This window comes from Eptesicus fuscus, chromosome 10 (genome assembly GCF_027574615.1).
Source record: "Eptesicus fuscus isolate TK198812 chromosome 10, DD_ASM_mEF_20220401, whole genome shotgun sequence".
NCBI classification, from domain to species: Eukaryota; Metazoa; Chordata; class Mammalia; order Chiroptera; family Vespertilionidae; genus Eptesicus; species Eptesicus fuscus.
Genome location: NC_072482.1, coordinates 36,303,681 through 36,321,182, shown reverse-complemented (window position 1 = coordinate 36,321,182; position 17,502 = coordinate 36,303,681). Strand labels below are relative to the sequence as shown.

Genomic DNA, 17,502 nt, shown 5'->3' with positions numbered 1-17,502 from the left:
CCTCAAATGTGAACTCCAAAGAAACTCAGTGAGGCCAAAATAGATTCCTTTCTCTCATCTTTTTTTTTTTATATTTTATTGATTTTTTACAGAGAGGAAGGGAGAGGGACAGAGAGCCAGAAACATCGATGAGAGAGAAACACTGATCAGCTGCCTCCTGCACACCCCCTACCAGGAATGGTGCCCGCAACCAAGGTACATGCCCTGACTGGAATCAAACCCGGGACCTTTCAGTCCACAGGCCGACGCTCCATCCACTGAGCCAAACCAGTTAGGGCTCATCTTTATTTTTTAAATGGAGAGTTTTTTATGTCAGATACTATTAAATCCATGGCAACCGGATATGACTCTTAAATATTGCCAAATAAAAAATGAAATATGGTTACTACTTAATCTTGAAAATGCAAGAATTAACATGGCTTGTTCACTGAATAAAGGTTTTTCCACCAAACACACTAAGATAGTTATGTCAAAATAATGTTTCATTTTAATGTAATGTTCTGGAATCAATTTTTCAATTAGTACTTACTACACAATATTTTTTAAAATGTTTGTTTCCTTCAAACAATGACATTAAATAGGTCCTCTTGATTCAACCTCCAAATTATTAAACATATACTACTATAAATGTCATCTGATTCTAGAAGAGGTTCAAAATAATTTTCAAGAGATCTTCAGAACAGACTTCAAGGTAAATTATCACTATTCCCTACATTTACACAACTGACACAACACTAGAAAAGACATTCAAGAGACTTTGTCACCGAAGTGCAAATGTAAGACAATAATAAATGTAGGGCCTTTGAGCTCCTCCATTCACACGAATCTTCATGTCAAAGGGCTACATTTCTTCTGAACCAGCATCGTGTACCTAGTAATATAAACACTAATTTTTTTTTTGGAGGAACAATTTTCTTTTCTGGGATGCGAACTATTTTTAACTTGATACTTACAGTTATCTTCCACATCTTTTTTACTGTCCTCTTCTGCAGGGAACACTTGGTTTATGAGAGCCAAAAATGTCTAACAAACAAAACAAGAGTTCATTATAGGTTTATAAGTAGTAAGAAAAATAAAGAAGCTTAACTGGTTGCATACATTGTAATAATGGTAACAATATGCTCTTCATTAAAATATAATACAAGATCCTACTATATAACAAGTCACTAACCCAAAAACAGAATAATAACTTCACTAAAAAACCTTACCTATTATTACTAAGACCATGAAATCAATAAGGGAAATCAATTAGAAAGCCTATACTCTAATATATAGACTAAGACAAAATATCAAGTATCTTAATATTAAATTTATATGGGTATGCTACTAACAACTTCTTAAATAAAAATTCTAATGTCTGTATATACTATAGCAATTTTACTTTTAAAAAGGAAATATTATCTAATCTATCAGATATACCAACAGAACACACTATTATTTAATTAATGCTATTGTTTGAATAAAACATATTAGACACAAATTCTTATACAGATATGTGCTACAAATATAAAAATTATCCAGAACTATTTGGTCCATAAAATAATAGGTATGCATGAATAGTATATATCTGTTATGTCACTTAAATATTATGGTAGAAATTCTAGAATTAAGATAGTATCTTGTAAGAGAAAAATGATCTCAAATTACATCTAAAGAGAATTATTTTAACCATGCCATTCTAACAGTAATCTATAATTTTATACTTCTCAAGCAATTACAATTACTCAATTATAATTACTTTTGTGGTTAAATTTTACATCAATATCAAATAAAACTCTAAGAAAAAAATTGTTCAATTATTTTAAAATATTTGTAGGTTTACAAACATATATGTGTACACACACACACACACACACACACACACACACACACACACACTCGTATAAGATATGGCTATTGCTATAGTTTACAGAGTAAATCCAGGCTGCTGGTAGTAGCTCAATTTAGTCATACCCAAATTAGAAAACTATTATGCCCTATATATTCTGGAAGTTAATAATTTGGAATCCAGTCACATGTTCTTAGTGTTATACATGTGGAAAGGTTTAGAGGACAGATCACAATATTGAACCTAATCCATCATGTACATTAAGTATATTAGTGGTAATATAAAACAATCTACAAATTATAATAATGATTCTACAGAAATAAGCATTCTAAAGTAAACTGCTAATGTCATAGTCCTATGTACCCGTATGAAGGTGGCAATGGGGCAAGGCCTATCCTGTTAGGAGTTGGTTCTATCCTGTTAGGAGCCACATGAAATAAAAGAAGCTCCAGGAGGTCAGAAAATGGGGGAGAGGTGGAGCACAGAGAGTTCCTAGATGGGGAGGTTAAGACAAGGGCTGAATGGCCAGTAATGCATCCTGAAAGATAGCCCTCCTTCATCCTCCAAATGATCACCAGCCACCCCACCTCATCTTCTCCCCTTTACCATGGACTCAATGAGAAAGAGAAAATTTGCATAAGGCAATTGTTTTCTCTCCCAGGAAGAAGGCTTTTTCTCCTACCTAGAGAAGATCATGTAACAAAGCACACAATGATCACCAGCAATAAACATCTACAGCACATCAGACTGCATCAGCTCCAATGACAAAATGAATAAATTTGTCCCTGCACTTGAGAAGATTACAACCTAGTAGGGAGGGGGAAATAAAAGTGAACAAATATCTCCAATAAAGTATTACAGGAGGCTAAGAATGTATACCACTCATCCAGGAAGGAGTAATCAACAGTAAATTCTAGTGCATGGAGGAGAAGAGGAGAGGGATCTGGTATCTGTGAAAACTTTTATCATAAAAGAGGTGACCTCAATCAGAGTCTTGGAAATAAATATTTGCTAAGCAAGGGGCTATGGAGAGTGGCATTCCAGGCAAAAAGAGCACTGTGAACAACAACAAAAAGCACCCAGCAAAGCCTGGTTCCTGGGAGGCGGGGAGGGGGGAGTGGCAGAGGGGGGGGGGCTTGATAAACACTGTGGAGGGAAAGGATGAACGAGAAAGAGAGAAAAATACACAAGAATAAGTATATGGCAAGAGTATGAGGGGGCAACTGTTGGTTAACAAAAGATAAGACTAGCAAAGTAGACAGGGGAAGGAAAATATCAACCCTTAAATGCCATCTATATTAGGCTCTAGCCTGAAGGGAAGTCTGCAAATATGGAACATAAAATCAATTTAGACATTTAAGACAGCATTTTTAACAAAATAAAAAACATTAGAAAATATCAGAATGCACACATGCAGTAAGGATGTTTCATTTGACCAATTGTTTCATTTATGAATACACACTAGTACACATACTTGCTAACATATAAAATCTATTTCTTATAAATATACACACACACTACACATACCTAATGCAATGTAAAATCTATTTCTTAAATAGATTTTTTTAAATCTTTAAAAGCCATTGCTATCATCAAAGACATGTTCCCCACTAGAATTAAATCATTCCCTCTTCTATGCTTGTACTGTATCAGCAAATAGAACTAACTACTTGACTTGGCCATCACTTTATGGACTTAATTCCTTAATATTTAACAGTGGATGATCTCCACACCATGAATTACCTAGGCAAAAGACTGCTTCTCTTGTGGCTCTTTTAACCACATGATTATGATTATACTTTACAATTTATTAAGACCCCAATCAGGAAGTAGAGGGAAATTAAGATTAAAAGCAATTATTGAGAATTTGTTATACCTCAAAAAGTGCTTGTGAAAAGAAGCTTCAACTTTAGTTTATAGAATTATCAGATCCACAGTTTTCATGGCTTACAATTTACATTTTAAGTGTTTTTATTGGTTCAATGTGTGTACCTGATTAATACTCATAAGGCACAGTTAAAAGCACGTAAAATATTTAAAATGTGAAAAGGCATAGATATCATAACTCAAACTTCTTCTATGCTTGAACTAAACTGTTGTCACCTACGGATATAACAGAATATACCTAACTAACAATATACGTAACTAGCATGTGTACTTTTCATTCCATTTTGGCCTTCTGATTTACCGTCCTTATAAATATGTTAAACAGAAATGAAAAAAGACTTTGAAGGACAATGAAAGGCTCACTAAATTTCTGTCACCCCAAAATATGCTACTTTAGCGTATTAATTATTTTGCGTTAAAGGCACTTGAGAAATAGAAGGTGCAAAATGGGCACTCTGACCCTCCTTTTTATTCCTGAAAATAGGACATAAAAATCCCATGTGCAAAGTGCCCTCCCTATACCAGAAGGAGGGGAACAGAGGCCAAGAGAAATCTTTACAAACAAACCTTGTCATAGTAACCCTTACCTTCCTAAGCACTTGACTGCCCCTAACCTCAATTTCCTGCCCCTAACCCAAACTCCTTTGTCTTATCCCATCTTCACAAATAGTTTCTTTGTCTAAAAGGGATAAAAGCTTTCCACTCTGGGCACTTCTTCAGTTCTTCTTGTGAAGGCTCCCCTGTGCATGTGAAAATTTAATAAAAACTGTATGTTTTTCTACTGTAAATCTGTCTTACATCAGTTTAATTCTTAGGCCCAAATTAATAGAGGAAAGTTTTTCCTCCCCTCCAAGTTTAAATAAAAATAAATTGAGTTTATTGTTTTGACTCTTTCATTTTCTTAAATATATACTGCATTGTAAGTACAAATAAGTGTTTGTTAATAAGAGAGAAAACTTAGGAACACTTTGTCTTTGCTTCCCTGAGGGTATCTTTAACTGGCCGCCTCTAACATGCCACATTATATATTATGCATTTAGGTTCCAGGTTGTTTACAGTAACAGAATAGTTTTCTCTGTGAAAAGACTCATGAGGGATCCACCTTGTTTTCCTAAGGTTCCCAGGAGGAAGGCAGTCATATGGCATTAGTTAACCACGTATCAGCAGAATATAAATTATTCATGAACATTCGCGGAGCAAAAGTAAACAGAAATGGCATCAACAAAATTTAGTCAGAAGACCTTTAACAGGAATATTAAATTAAACTGGAAATTGTAAAGATCTCCCACAAAAAGAGACCTGACATACTGAAAGGGACCCAAGTCACCTTTTCCCCAACTCCCATTTTGTAATACTGTCTGGTCTGTGTCAAAGCATAAAAGGAAATAGATATCATGTTTACAAAATTAAAGTATGCTTTCCTGTTTTAAAAAACTATTATTAGAGCAAAAACAGCAATAGATTGGTATGTTTCAGATTTAAATATCTTTACTTATTAGAAATACATTTACTCCAATCCCATGTTAATAAATTTAATAAAAAGCCTAAAAGAATTGTCTAGGAGCTAAAGCAATAAGCAAAATTTGATAATATAATGCCAGTCACTTTTCATATTTTTGCTTTGTAACATGTTGCATATATCACATATATAATAAATTTAGTAATATGTATAAAGAAGAATGTTATATTTTATCATGCTTTTTTCCCCTTTAAAAAATGATAATGAAAGGCTCACTGAATTTCTGTCTGATTTTATCTTAAGGCACCAATATTTCCCTAGGGTATGTACTTCTGATTTAATCACATAACTCACCAGAAAACTAAGATTCACTTACCAGAAAACTGATTTCCCCTATCACACTGTGCTAGGAATATCTACCTCATTGATAAGGGAGACACCTAGATAAAAAGAAACCAAATTTTGAAATCTTTGTGAGAAACTCACCTTGCCTTTTTGGTTCAAGGGTTCAATGGTTAAGCTGTCAGGGCCAATATCCACAATGTTGCCCATCTGAAATCCATCTGTAGGGTGTGGCGCCCAAACGGGCTTTCCGTCCTCCATTTCTGAAGGGAGCTATCCACTGTGTCCTGTTTTAAAGGAACAAATAAAGCAACATGAATAACTTTGAAAATAAAAAACAAATACATCTTCTTTAAAAATTAACATGTAAACTACAATTCATAGAAACGCATGTCTATCCCTCCCACGGGTAATCCACGGCCCCTCCCACCTTGCTGCACACTGCCTCTCCCTCCCCCATCCACCTTTAGATAAGGACCAAGCAGAGACGGTTGTACCCTCAGGTACCACCTGCTTTGCTACCTCCTCCCTTCAGTTGCATTGCAGTAGAGTACTCCACTTTGACCAGTACAGACATAGAGAACAACGGCCTCAGGTTTTACCTATTGTCCCAGTGTGATTTATAAAAGCACTCCCTTTCATGACCTAAAGAATTCTGATTGCACAAAAAATTAAAGTCATCCTAGGGAATGAATGTTACTATGCCGAGTCAGCTAAGAGTTGAACAATAAGTTGGTTTAGACTTGAAGGGATAAATTTGAGAGATGTGAGAGATTACTTCCTCTGGAAACTTTCCCTGACAATCTGAGACTACAGAGATGCCTCACCCAAGTGTCCCCTATACACATCTTCACAAACCACTCAGCATACTGTTTCTGTTGGTTTCTTATTTTTTTACTGAGGTAGAACTTATATACAGTAAAATGTACAAATTCTAAATATACAAAAGTTGATGAGTTTTGACAAATGGACATATCCACTTAACAAACACCCACTCAATATATCCCTTGTGCTTCCTTCTGGTCAATCCTTATTCCCCACAGACATCTACTGGTTTGGTTTCTATCATCATAGATTACTTTTTTCCTTTCCTTAAACTTTATGTAAATGAAATCATATAGGATATTTGCTTTTGTGTTTTGCTTCTTTCATTCAAAAGAATGTTTCTAATATTCAACCATGTTGGTGTGTAGACTAGCCCACTGAACGACTATGCCACAATTGTTTACATTCTGTCCTGTTGATGGACATTTGGATTGTTTCCAGTTTTTGCCTATTGTGAATTCTGATCAATTTTTCAAGTGTTCCTATAAAGCTTCTTTCACACTTGGCATTCTCAGAACTAATATTTATAATTCTGTCTTTTGAGAGTACCTGAAAGGGTCCAGGACGTCTATACATATCCTACCTAATAAAAGAGTAATATGCAAATTGACTGCACCTTCACTATGCCCAAGCCACACCCACCAGCCAATCATGGCAAGCATGCAAATTAACCCAACCAAGATGGCTGTTAATTTGCATATCAAGACAGTGTAGAAAAAAGCCAAGCACTGCAGAAGGGAGCGAAGCTGCGGAGAAGCAAGCAGGTGGGGCGGGGAGAAGGGAGGCAAGCAGGCGGGGCCAGCAGAGAAGGGAGGCAAGCAGGCGGGGCCGAGGGAGAAGGGAGGCAAGCAGGCGGGGCCGGCAGAGAAGGGAGGCAAGCAGGTGGGGCCGGGGGAGAAGGGAGGCAAGCAGGCGGGGCCGGCAGAGAAGGGAGGCAAGCAGGCGGGGCCGGGGAGAAGGGAGGCAAGCAGGCGGGGCCGGCAGAGAAGGGAGGCAAGCAGGCGAGGCCGGGGGAGAAGGGAGGCAAGCAGGAGGGGCCGGTGGAGAAGGGAGGCAAGCAGGCAGGGCTGGCGGAGAAGGGAGGCAAGCAGGAGGGGCCGGCGGAGAAGGGAGGCAAGCAGGCGGGGCAGCGTGAGAAGGGAGGCAAGCAGGCTGGGTGGGGGAGAGCACAACAGGAAGCCCTATTGCAGGAGTCTTCCTGCAATAGGCCACTAGTATATATAATAAAAGGGTAATATGCAAATCAACCAAAGGGCGCAACAACTATTATGCACATTGACCACCAGGGGGCAGACTCTCAACAAAGGAGCTGCCCCCTGGTGGTCAGTGCTCTCCCACAGGGGGAGCGCCGCTCAGCCACAAGCCGGGCTGACGGCTGGCGAGCACAGACGTGGTGGCAGGAGCCTCTCCCACCTCCGCAGCAGCGCTAAGGATGTTTGACTGCAGCTTAAGCCATCAGTCAGACACCCCCTTAGGGCTTCTGGACTGCTAAATTAGGGTGTAGGCGGGGCTGAGGGGACACCCCCTCACCCCAGTGCACAAATGTCATGCACCTAGTATATATATACACAAATGTCAGGCCTCTAATGCACGAATGTCAGGCCTCTAGTATATATATATATATAAACATGCAAATAGACCGAACGGCAGAACAACCGGTTGCTATGACATGCAAATAGACCGAACGGCAGAACATGCAAATAGACCGAACAGCAGAACAACCGGTTGCTATGACATGCACTGACCACGAGAGGGCGCACACGTAACATGGCAGGTGTTGGCTGCAGCAGGATGTGGAGCAGGTAAGCGGGGTTGCCAGACCAAGGGGGTGCCAGTCGCTGTCATGGGGTGAGCCTCTAGTGGTTACTGAAAATTCTTTGCTTCCGTGCGCCGTGGTTCTGCCTAGCGCTTGCACCTGCTGCCAGCTCCAGCCCCGCTCGCACCCACTGCCAGTCCCTATTGCTTGGCGCCGGAGCCACCTCTCGCACCTACTGCCGACCCCGATTGCCTCTCAGGGCTTCTCCACCTCCCCCTACTCCTGAGTGGTGATCAGGGCAGCAGCCTCCGCTCGCATCTGCTGCTGGCACTGGTCCCAATCGCTCTGTGCCTTCAGTGGGTGCGAGCGGGGCCAGCGCTGTCAACGTGTGGGAGCGGGGCTGCCAGCAGAGAGGCAATAGGGGGCTGTGGCGGGAGAAGCCAGGCGAGGGTGTGGAGGAAGGGCCGAGACCCGCCCTGTGCCCACCATAGCCTCACAGCTCACAGTTCCTTTCAAGGTGCATGAATTTGTGCACTGATCCCCTAGTACAGTGGTTCTCAGCCTTTCTAATGCCGCGACCCTTTAATACATTTCCTCATGTTGTGGTGACCCCCAACCATAAAATTATTTCCGTTGCTACTTCATAACTGTAATTTTGTTATGAATCGTAATGTAAATATCTGTGTTTTCCGATGGTCTTAGGTGACCCTGCTAGCAGGGTCACCTAAGACCATCGGAAAACACAGATATTTACATAAGGATTCATTAACAGTAGCAAAATTACAGTTATGAAGTAGCAACGAAGATAATTTTATGGTTGGGGGTCACCACAACACGAGGAACTGTATTAATGGGTCGCGGCATTAGGAAGGTTGAGAACCACTGCCCTAGTATAAAATATTTAATTTAAATGAGGTTGGATTCTATGAGACAATGTGTAATAATGAATCAGCTATTGAGTGAATCCAGATGCTCTGGTTTTAGTATCTCAAGGGGAATTTTTTAGTACTTATCTATGCTTAAAGAAGAGTTCTTGAGTGTGCCATAAGTCTCCTCTTACGTGGCATTTTTAAATCTGGATTTACCATGTTGATACTCTCAGTTCTAGTCTCCCATGAAAGTCAAGGGTGTTTGGTATATAGCTCAATCAAAAGCTGTTCATTATTGGCATGTTTGCAATATGCTTGTTGGTTAATGTCTTCATGCCATGGCTACATGTTGGGCTTTGCTTTTCCCATGCAGCAAATGCTATTAGGTGTAAGTGTAATTCCGAGTTAAAAAATTAAATGAGGATTCTCTATAGAAATGAATCAGTAACACTACTTCAGACTTATTTTACAACATGTACACACTTTCCCTGGATAATCAGATCTAGTCCCGTGGCTTTAAATATCATCTATATGTTAGGGATGCCCAAATTTTTTCTCCAACCCAGAATACTGCTGAGTTTCCAGATGTTTACTTGCCTACTGGACATCTCCCAATGGATATAACTAATAGACGTTATTATTACACTACTATTGTTATTATTACACTACTATTCTGTTCACCACATCACCCTGTTCTTTCTTATATCAGTAAAGACACTCAGTTCAAATTAAACCTGGAGTCACCCTCAATTCTTCCAGCTCCTTCCAAATCCACCTCCCCCCCAATCCTGTCAGCTTTATCTCCAATCGGTATATTAAATCCACCCACTTCTCTTTATCTCCTCTGCCATCCTAGTCAAAACCAAGACAGCCCTTTACCAGGACTTCTGTAATGAACTTAGCTGCCTACTCCTATTCTTGCCTCTGCACAGATGACCAGAAAGCCTATTGAACAGTAAATCTGATCATGTCAGTCGTGTACCATCAGGGCAGTCCTGTTGTTAGGGGCAAGAATAGAACACTGGGGACTGGCTATGGTTATGGGAAATAATCATGCTCTGTTAACCATGATTGTCTTGTGTTGGTTAAAGAAAGGACATTCTGACCTGACTGGGAGTTGTATGCCCCCGGGACCTGGGAGTCAACCTTGAAATGCAGTCCATTCTCGTGGAAAGATTAAAAACTTGTTTCCCAAACAATGGAGTCCCACCCCAGCCTCCTACTTTCCCATACCTATAATCCATATTCCCCTGTGTAATCTTTGTCCTATCCTATATAAGCAGCTGATTTATGGGGGGCTGCAGAGCAGATTTTTGTGGATGACCTGCTGCTCTCCCTTACTGCCGGCAGTATTGGAATAAACGCTCATATATGATTCAACCCCGTCTCTGCTTAATTGGCTCAGGTAGTGATAGGCAGCACGGACCCATTGATTGTCGGGTTATACTCTCAATGTCCCCAAGGCCCAGCACAGAGCAGGCAACTCAGTATTCACTGAGTGCATGGATAAATTGTTCACAGTTTGGGAGGAGTAAAAGGACATGGTAGACTAGAAAGAGTTGAAAGATCTTAAAACCTAGGCTTGAGCCAGGCCATGGTGGCTCAGTGGTTGAGTGTCGACCTATGAACCAGGAGGTCACGGTTCCATTTCTAGTCAAGGCACATGCCCAGGTTGCGGGCTCAATCCCCAGTAGGGGGCATGCAGGAGGCAGCTGATCAATGATGCTCTCTCATTATTGATGTTTCTATCTCTCTCTCCCTCTCCCTTCCTCTCTAAAATCAATAAAATTATATTTTAAAAAAAAAACAAACACCTAGACTTGAAACTAAGCTCCACCACTGTCTGACTAGCTCTTAAGCAAGTTACTTAATCTCTCTGATCTTTATCTTCATCCTTACCCATATGTGATAGTATCACTTACCTTATAGAATTGCTATAAGGATTAAGTGACATAAAATTGAGATCGCTATTTTAATGACACCCAATAGATGGTAGTCACACCTCTTTCCCCACATCCCTTATTTGAAGCCACCAGTAAAGTTCAAGAAAATGGTCTTGTGATAGTTTGAAATTCAAAGGGAAATTACAGAATAGTCATGAGGAATAATTAAGTATGGGGGTGGAAATAAGAGCAAGCAAAGCCCCCAAAGTGGAGAAAGAACGGCAAATTCCCTTGAACTATTCAAATTGCTTCCCCACTCAGAACCATTTGCTGCAACTTCCCAGCTAAGATAACAGATTTAAAGGCACACATCTAATATTCTTCTTCAAACCTTTCATCTACAGTAAAGGAATTCCTTAAAAGACATCAGTCCACAAGGATGGGGAGAACCAAAGAGGAGACAACAACAACATTTTGGAAGTTGGAAAGCAAATGGTTGAGAGGAGAGACAACTGACTGCAAACCCAAGAGAGGTGAATCCCCAGGAATGGGAAAGATGAAAAACAACCCAAATTATACCACTGAATCTCAAAAGACATAAGAACTACAGTATAGAGATACTTCTGGAACCAAGGGTGCAAAAGAGAAAATCTAACATAAGTAAGACTAGGTGAAAGCTGTTTGAGAAAGAGCTTTCCTAACACCAACACACACACACTCCACATTGCTGGGCAAATGACTCCCTGTCCCACACCACCCCAAGAGATGCTTAGAGGTTATTCTCTGGAGGAAACAGAGGGTCTCTGGCATGAGAAACACTAAAAACGACTAAGGCATGCATGCAAAAATTGCGAGGTGCTGACAAAAACTTTATCCTTGACCAACCTTAGTTGGGCTCCTCTGAACCGCCTTGACTAGGTCTCAACGAGGCCTTCCACGTCTGCCCTGTCCTTGCTGGGCCTGAATAAGCCAGTGTAGAGAAATCCCTCTAGCCTTGCTAGCTGATCAAGTTCTTCACCCCCTACCTTTGACTTGCATTCAGCAAGAATCCTCTACCCTTGCTATTTCCTCCTAATTATTTTGTATCCACTGGCTCATTGGCTATAAATCCCCCAGCTGTCTTTGCTGTATTTGAATTTGAGCATGATCTCTCTCCTATATTGTAATAACCCCGTTACAGATTGAATTTATGTGTTTGCTATGGATTAAATTGTAATCCCCCTGAAATTCATGTGTTGAAGCCCTAACCCTCAATGTGACTATATTTGGAGATATGACTTTTAGGAGCTAACTGAGTTTAAATATCATAAAGGTGAGGTCCTAATCCAATAGGATTTGTAACCCTATAAAAAGAAGAAGATATCTCTCTCTCTCCCCCTTCACCCCTTCCTCCACCCCACCCCCAAACACTCACACTGAGAAAAGGCCATGTGAGCTTACGGCAAGGTGGTGGCCATCTAAAGCCAGAGAGCCTCACCAGAACCCAGCCATGCTGGCACCCTGATCTCGAACTTCCAGCCCCCAGAACTATGAGTAAATAAATTTCTGTGTAAGCCACCCAAAGTTTGGTATTTTTGTTAAGGCAGTCCATGCAGACTAATACACTCCTTTTGCAATAGTCCTGAATAAAGTCTTTCTTGTTATTTTAACAAGTGTCAGACTAATTTTCCTTTAACAACATAATAACAAAATACTCATTAGAAGGTATAGAAAATGAAGTGGAGGCCATTTTTTTTTTCCAGAAAAAAAAAACAAAAAAAAAAGAGAAAGCTGGGGCGGGGGGTGGGGGGAGAAAGAAAAAGTAGAAGAAAAAAGATATGAAAATGAGAGAAGTAAAAAGATTCAGCATCAAAATACCAGAAAAAGCAGACATTCTTCCCCGTCCTTTTAAAAGGAGAGAAAGGGCCCTGGCCAATTTGGCTCAGTGGACGGAGCGTCGGCCTGTGTACTGGAGGGTCCCGGGTTCAGTTCCGGCCAAGGGCATATGCCCAAGTTGTGGACTAGATCCCCCCCCCTGCAGTGGGGGGCATGCACGAGGCAGCCAATCAATGATTTTCTCTCATCATTGATGTTTCTATCTCACTCTCTCTCTCTCCCTTCCTCTCTGAAATCAATAAAAATATTTTTAAAAAAAAAGAGAGAGAAAGGGGGGGGGGGGAGAATGGTTTAAAACAGCCCAAAAAAATTCACGTGCACTGAAAGGCATTATTTTCTAGAGTCTAGCCAAAATACCCAATAAGTCCTCAACATAATAACTGGAAAAAAGACACCGTTTCAAATTTCAGAACACCAGAAATAAAGAGAAGATGCTACACATTTCCTTAGAAATGGAAGAGAAAAAAAGAGGACAAAAACACAGGTCGTAGCCAAAGGATCATGAATCAAAATGGCTTCAGCAATACTGAAAGCAGGAAGTCAACCTGATGCCTTTTAAATAGTGAAGGAAAATGATTTCCAACTTAGAACTCTATACTTAGGCAAACTACCAGTCTGAACTGGAGCAGTCTGACCCCGGAGACAGCCACATTGAGTGCTGCCATCAAAGACAGTTCCTGCCCTGGGACCAGGTGAATCTGGCCTAGATTCTTATCTGAACTTATCTTATTCTACCCTTCACACTTTCTATAATCATGTTTCCATATAAAGAGTACTTAAAAAGATATTGTAAAGGGAATTTTTAAAAGACAGTCTCAACTCGCAGTACTTAAAACATATGAAAGGCTGACTACATATGCTTTGCAGAAATACAAAGTAAAAAAAAGAACTGTAAGAATCACTGGAACCTTTAAATTCCTTAAGTTATTCAGGAAAAGAGAGGGAGTGCTCTATAATACCCTATGATCAACGGAAAATTATTGTTTTTTGTACTTATTTAACAACAGACATTTTTACAGTAAGCCCAAAAGTAATCATTAAGTAATATATAAAAGGCAATCTGTAGCCTTTCAGAGGTACTATACTAACCTTTCATTTATTTTTAAACATATTTTTTATTTTTGTTTAAATATAATTATTGATTTCAGAGAGGAAGAGAGAGGGAGAGATAGAAACATCAATAATGAGAGAGAATCAGCTGCCTCCTGCATGCCTCCCACTGGGAACCAAGCCCACAACATGGGCATGTGCCCTTGGCCAGAATCGAACCCGGGACTCCACCCCCACCCCCAGGCTGATGCTCTATCCACTGAGCCAAACCAGCCAGGGCACCTTTCATTTATTCTTGTTGAAAGGTGAGAAGCATTATCCCCAAGAGGTTCTCTAAGAAGCAAACATACTAGAGGCTGGAGTGACAAATATACATACACATCATTATTCTTTTTTCTCTGCAACTCCAGTGACGATTCCAATAATGACCATGTGCTATGAGTAGGAAGAGCAGATCCATACCACAAAATAAGAGCCATCGCCTGTTATGTCACCATTACCTTCAAAGATTATCCTTTAAAAATTATACCTGTGATAATTATAATGCCTTATATCTTATTAGCTAGGGCAGTGATGGCGAACCTATGACACGCGTGTCAGCACTGACACGCGTAGCCATTTCTGATGACACGCAGCCGCCGAGGATGAAACATCTGCTGCTCCTGAGGATGAAACATTTACGAAATAATGTTTTTTCCTCAAAGTGACACACTACCTGAGTTATGCTCAGTTTTTTGGCGAAGTTTGACACACTAAGCTCAAAAGGTTGCCCATCACTGAGCTAGGGTATTAGAAATTGAGCACTAGCTAAAAGTAATTTAGAGTTGGTCTGAAGATCTGGAATAAGATACCAAAAAGGATAGAAAAAAAGCATTAAAGAGTTAAGACGAATGCTTAAGACTGCCTTCCAGGGTCATTCATTCTGTTGGCTTATTTATTTAGCCATCTACTATGCACCACATACTGCTAGGTGATAGGGATGTGATGATGGGCAAATAGAGACATGGTCTGGTCTCATGGATCTTTATAATAGGAAAACACGCACTTGGAATAGAGCAGTAAACAGATTGGCAAAAATCCCTGCCCTCCAGGATCTTAAAATCTAGTTGGGGGTAAGGGAGTGATGCAGATGTATCAAATTTGCCTTCTAAAAAGACTACTCTTTCATCTGGCCAGGCCCTAGCCCTGCTGATCAAAAGAATGTTATGTGCACCCTTGGCACACAAGCTTTAAACTGGCAACTTCTCTCATCTGTATCAGTGTGTCCTAAGGCTATTAGCTTCCCTGGTGTCCAGACACTGTGAGAGAACTGGGCACCACGTAACAGTTGGCTGTTGCTGATGTTGTTGTGTACCTAGTACAACCTTTCACTGAGCATTTCAATCCAAAAAATACTTCTCTGTGCTCCAAAATTCTCAAAAATATCTCAGCAGGATTCCCTTTAGTCACTAAGTTACCTTTTAAAATGCCTTCCTAGAAAATATTTTCAAGTTAATCTCGTTCAGCTAGTTTACGAAGTATGGGAATTACTGAATTTATATAATACTGTATCATGCATTCATTAAACATTAGTACTGGCCCTGGCAGGGCAGCTCAGTTGATTAGAGCGTTGTCCAATATGCCAAAGTTGTGGGTTCAAGCTCCAGTCAGGGCACATACAAGAATCAACCAATGAACGATAAAGAAGTGGAACAACAAACCAATGTTTCTTTCTCCTTTCCTCTCTCTCTCTCAAATCAATTTTTTAAAAACCATTAGCATTAAACTTTATTGTGAATATCTTGGTTATATCAGTAATGAACATTCTTTAACAATTGGGAGACAACACCTATCACTAAGTCCAGAGTCACAACAAAGAAATAAAGTAAGAAAACATCTCAAGATAACAAGATCTAAAAACTGACTACCTCAACTTAATTAATAAATAATTTTTATATTCACTCATTTAGTTTTCAATGAATATTAACTAAATACCTACTATGTGCCAGCCACTGTTTTAGGTTTAGCTATTGAGTGAATTCTAATGTTTTTCTGTCTAAGAAATCCAGAGAGAAAAATGTTGCCTGGCCAGGGTTGCTCAGTGGTTGAGCATCAACCCATAAACCAGGAGGTCACTGGTTCAATTCCCAGTCGGGGCACACGCCCAGTTGCAGGCTCGATCCCCAGTAGAGGGCTTCTAGGAGGCAGCCCATCAATGTTTCTCTCTACCCCTCTCCCTTTCCCTCTCTCTAAAATCAATAAAAACATTTTTTTTAAATATCTAGGCCAACTATGACACTCTTTCTGATTTTAATAGTTATAGGTCCAGTTGATCACAGCCATGGTCCTGATGACTGACCATTTTTTACAAGTTACAGTATTGTACTTTCAAATATAACCTTAGAAAGTCCAATGTATTGATTGAAGTTTTAAGCTAGGTCCATTCCTCAATTCTTAGAAATAGCCTCAGAACACTTAAATGGTATAGTGAAGATTAACTTACTAACAAAAAAGAGGGTAAAAATAAAAGCACGTTTTATTAATAATTTTATGATATAGTTACTAAATATTAAAAATATTTTATATGATGATTTGAAAATATCAGGAAATTACTCCAAATATGTACAATATGAATTGTGAGAACTGGTTATATGATCTTATTAGATTTTCAGAGAAGAAATCATAAACTATATTTCAGATATAAACTCCTCCATAAACTATTACCACAAAACAGATATGAATTTAGACATAATTCAAATAATTTATGTAGACAGTCTATACTAACATAACCTGGTCAAAATGTAGACCATTTAGAGAAAGCCCTCTATTCTTCAGAATCTAAATATACCAGTTTACTTCAGAAGCTCAAAAATTTTCTTACAGATGTTAAAAAAAATTACCAGAATATAATAGCAAGCCATTATCCCGAGTGATTTAAATTTTCCATACACTGTGATTAATCTAATTTACTATATCCAGAACTTAGCTAAGTTTTGTAATTACTACTAGATTTAAAAGTTATTTCTTGGTCTTTTACAAAAGGAATTTGTAAAGACTATAACTTTAATTCATTTTCTCCACCAACAAACAATATTGGTCTCCCCATAAGTGGTTAATGAAAAGAAACCAAGTTGTTCTTCAAATCAAAAGGCCTTTTCTCCAGAAGGAACACACCTATGTAAAATGGCCCACTCCACTTAAATTGCAACACAGCAGCATAAATTGAAGCTTTGGGCTAATGTTATGCAGACTTTTCAGAGATTAAAAGATGTACACGTGAACAAAACCACCATCTAGATGGTACACTATAATTAATCAAGGTGATAAGAGGTCTGAACAATCCTTAATCTTTTAAACACATCTGTGACATCTCTGGCATTTTAACTCTCCTAAAATGTCCCAAAACAGAAGTTAAAGATTTTCATCTACAATCAGCAGGGTCATTTTACAGAGGTGACTTCAAAGGCCAACCCAATTCAGACAACACAGTTCTTCTGAGATAGAACTCTTTAAACAGGGGGTAAGGGTGGGGGTGGGGGGATCTCCAATGCTATGATCAGGAGGCATAAACTCGGAGAAACATACAGATTGAAAGGAAAGGCTAGAGCCCTACCTGGTTTGGCTCAGTGGACAGAGCATGGTCCTAAGGACCAAAGGTCCCGGGTTCGATTCAGGTCAGGGCGCTTGCAGGAGGCAACCAAACGATGAGTTTCTCTCACATCAATGTTTCTCTCTGTCTTCCCTTGTCT

General features: G+C 39.6%; 1 protein-coding gene across 3 annotated transcripts in view; it reads right to left on the bottom strand.

Annotated features, from left to right (window-relative positions):
- Positions 1–17,502, bottom strand: part of MYO6 (myosin VI) — a 155,356-nt gene that overhangs the window by 81,808 nt on the left and 56,046 nt on the right. For all 3 annotated transcript variants that reach the window (XM_054722566.1, XM_054722567.1, XM_054722568.1), the window contains exons 2-3: positions 5,661–5,803; positions 954–1,023 (exon numbers count right to left, since the gene is read on the bottom strand). In XM_054722566.1, the coding sequence (XP_054578541.1) occupies positions 954–1,023; positions 5,661–5,777 (187 nt within the window). In that variant the 5' untranslated portion in view covers positions 5,778–5,803. The remainder of the gene's footprint in view (positions 1–953; positions 1,024–5,660; positions 5,804–17,502) is intronic.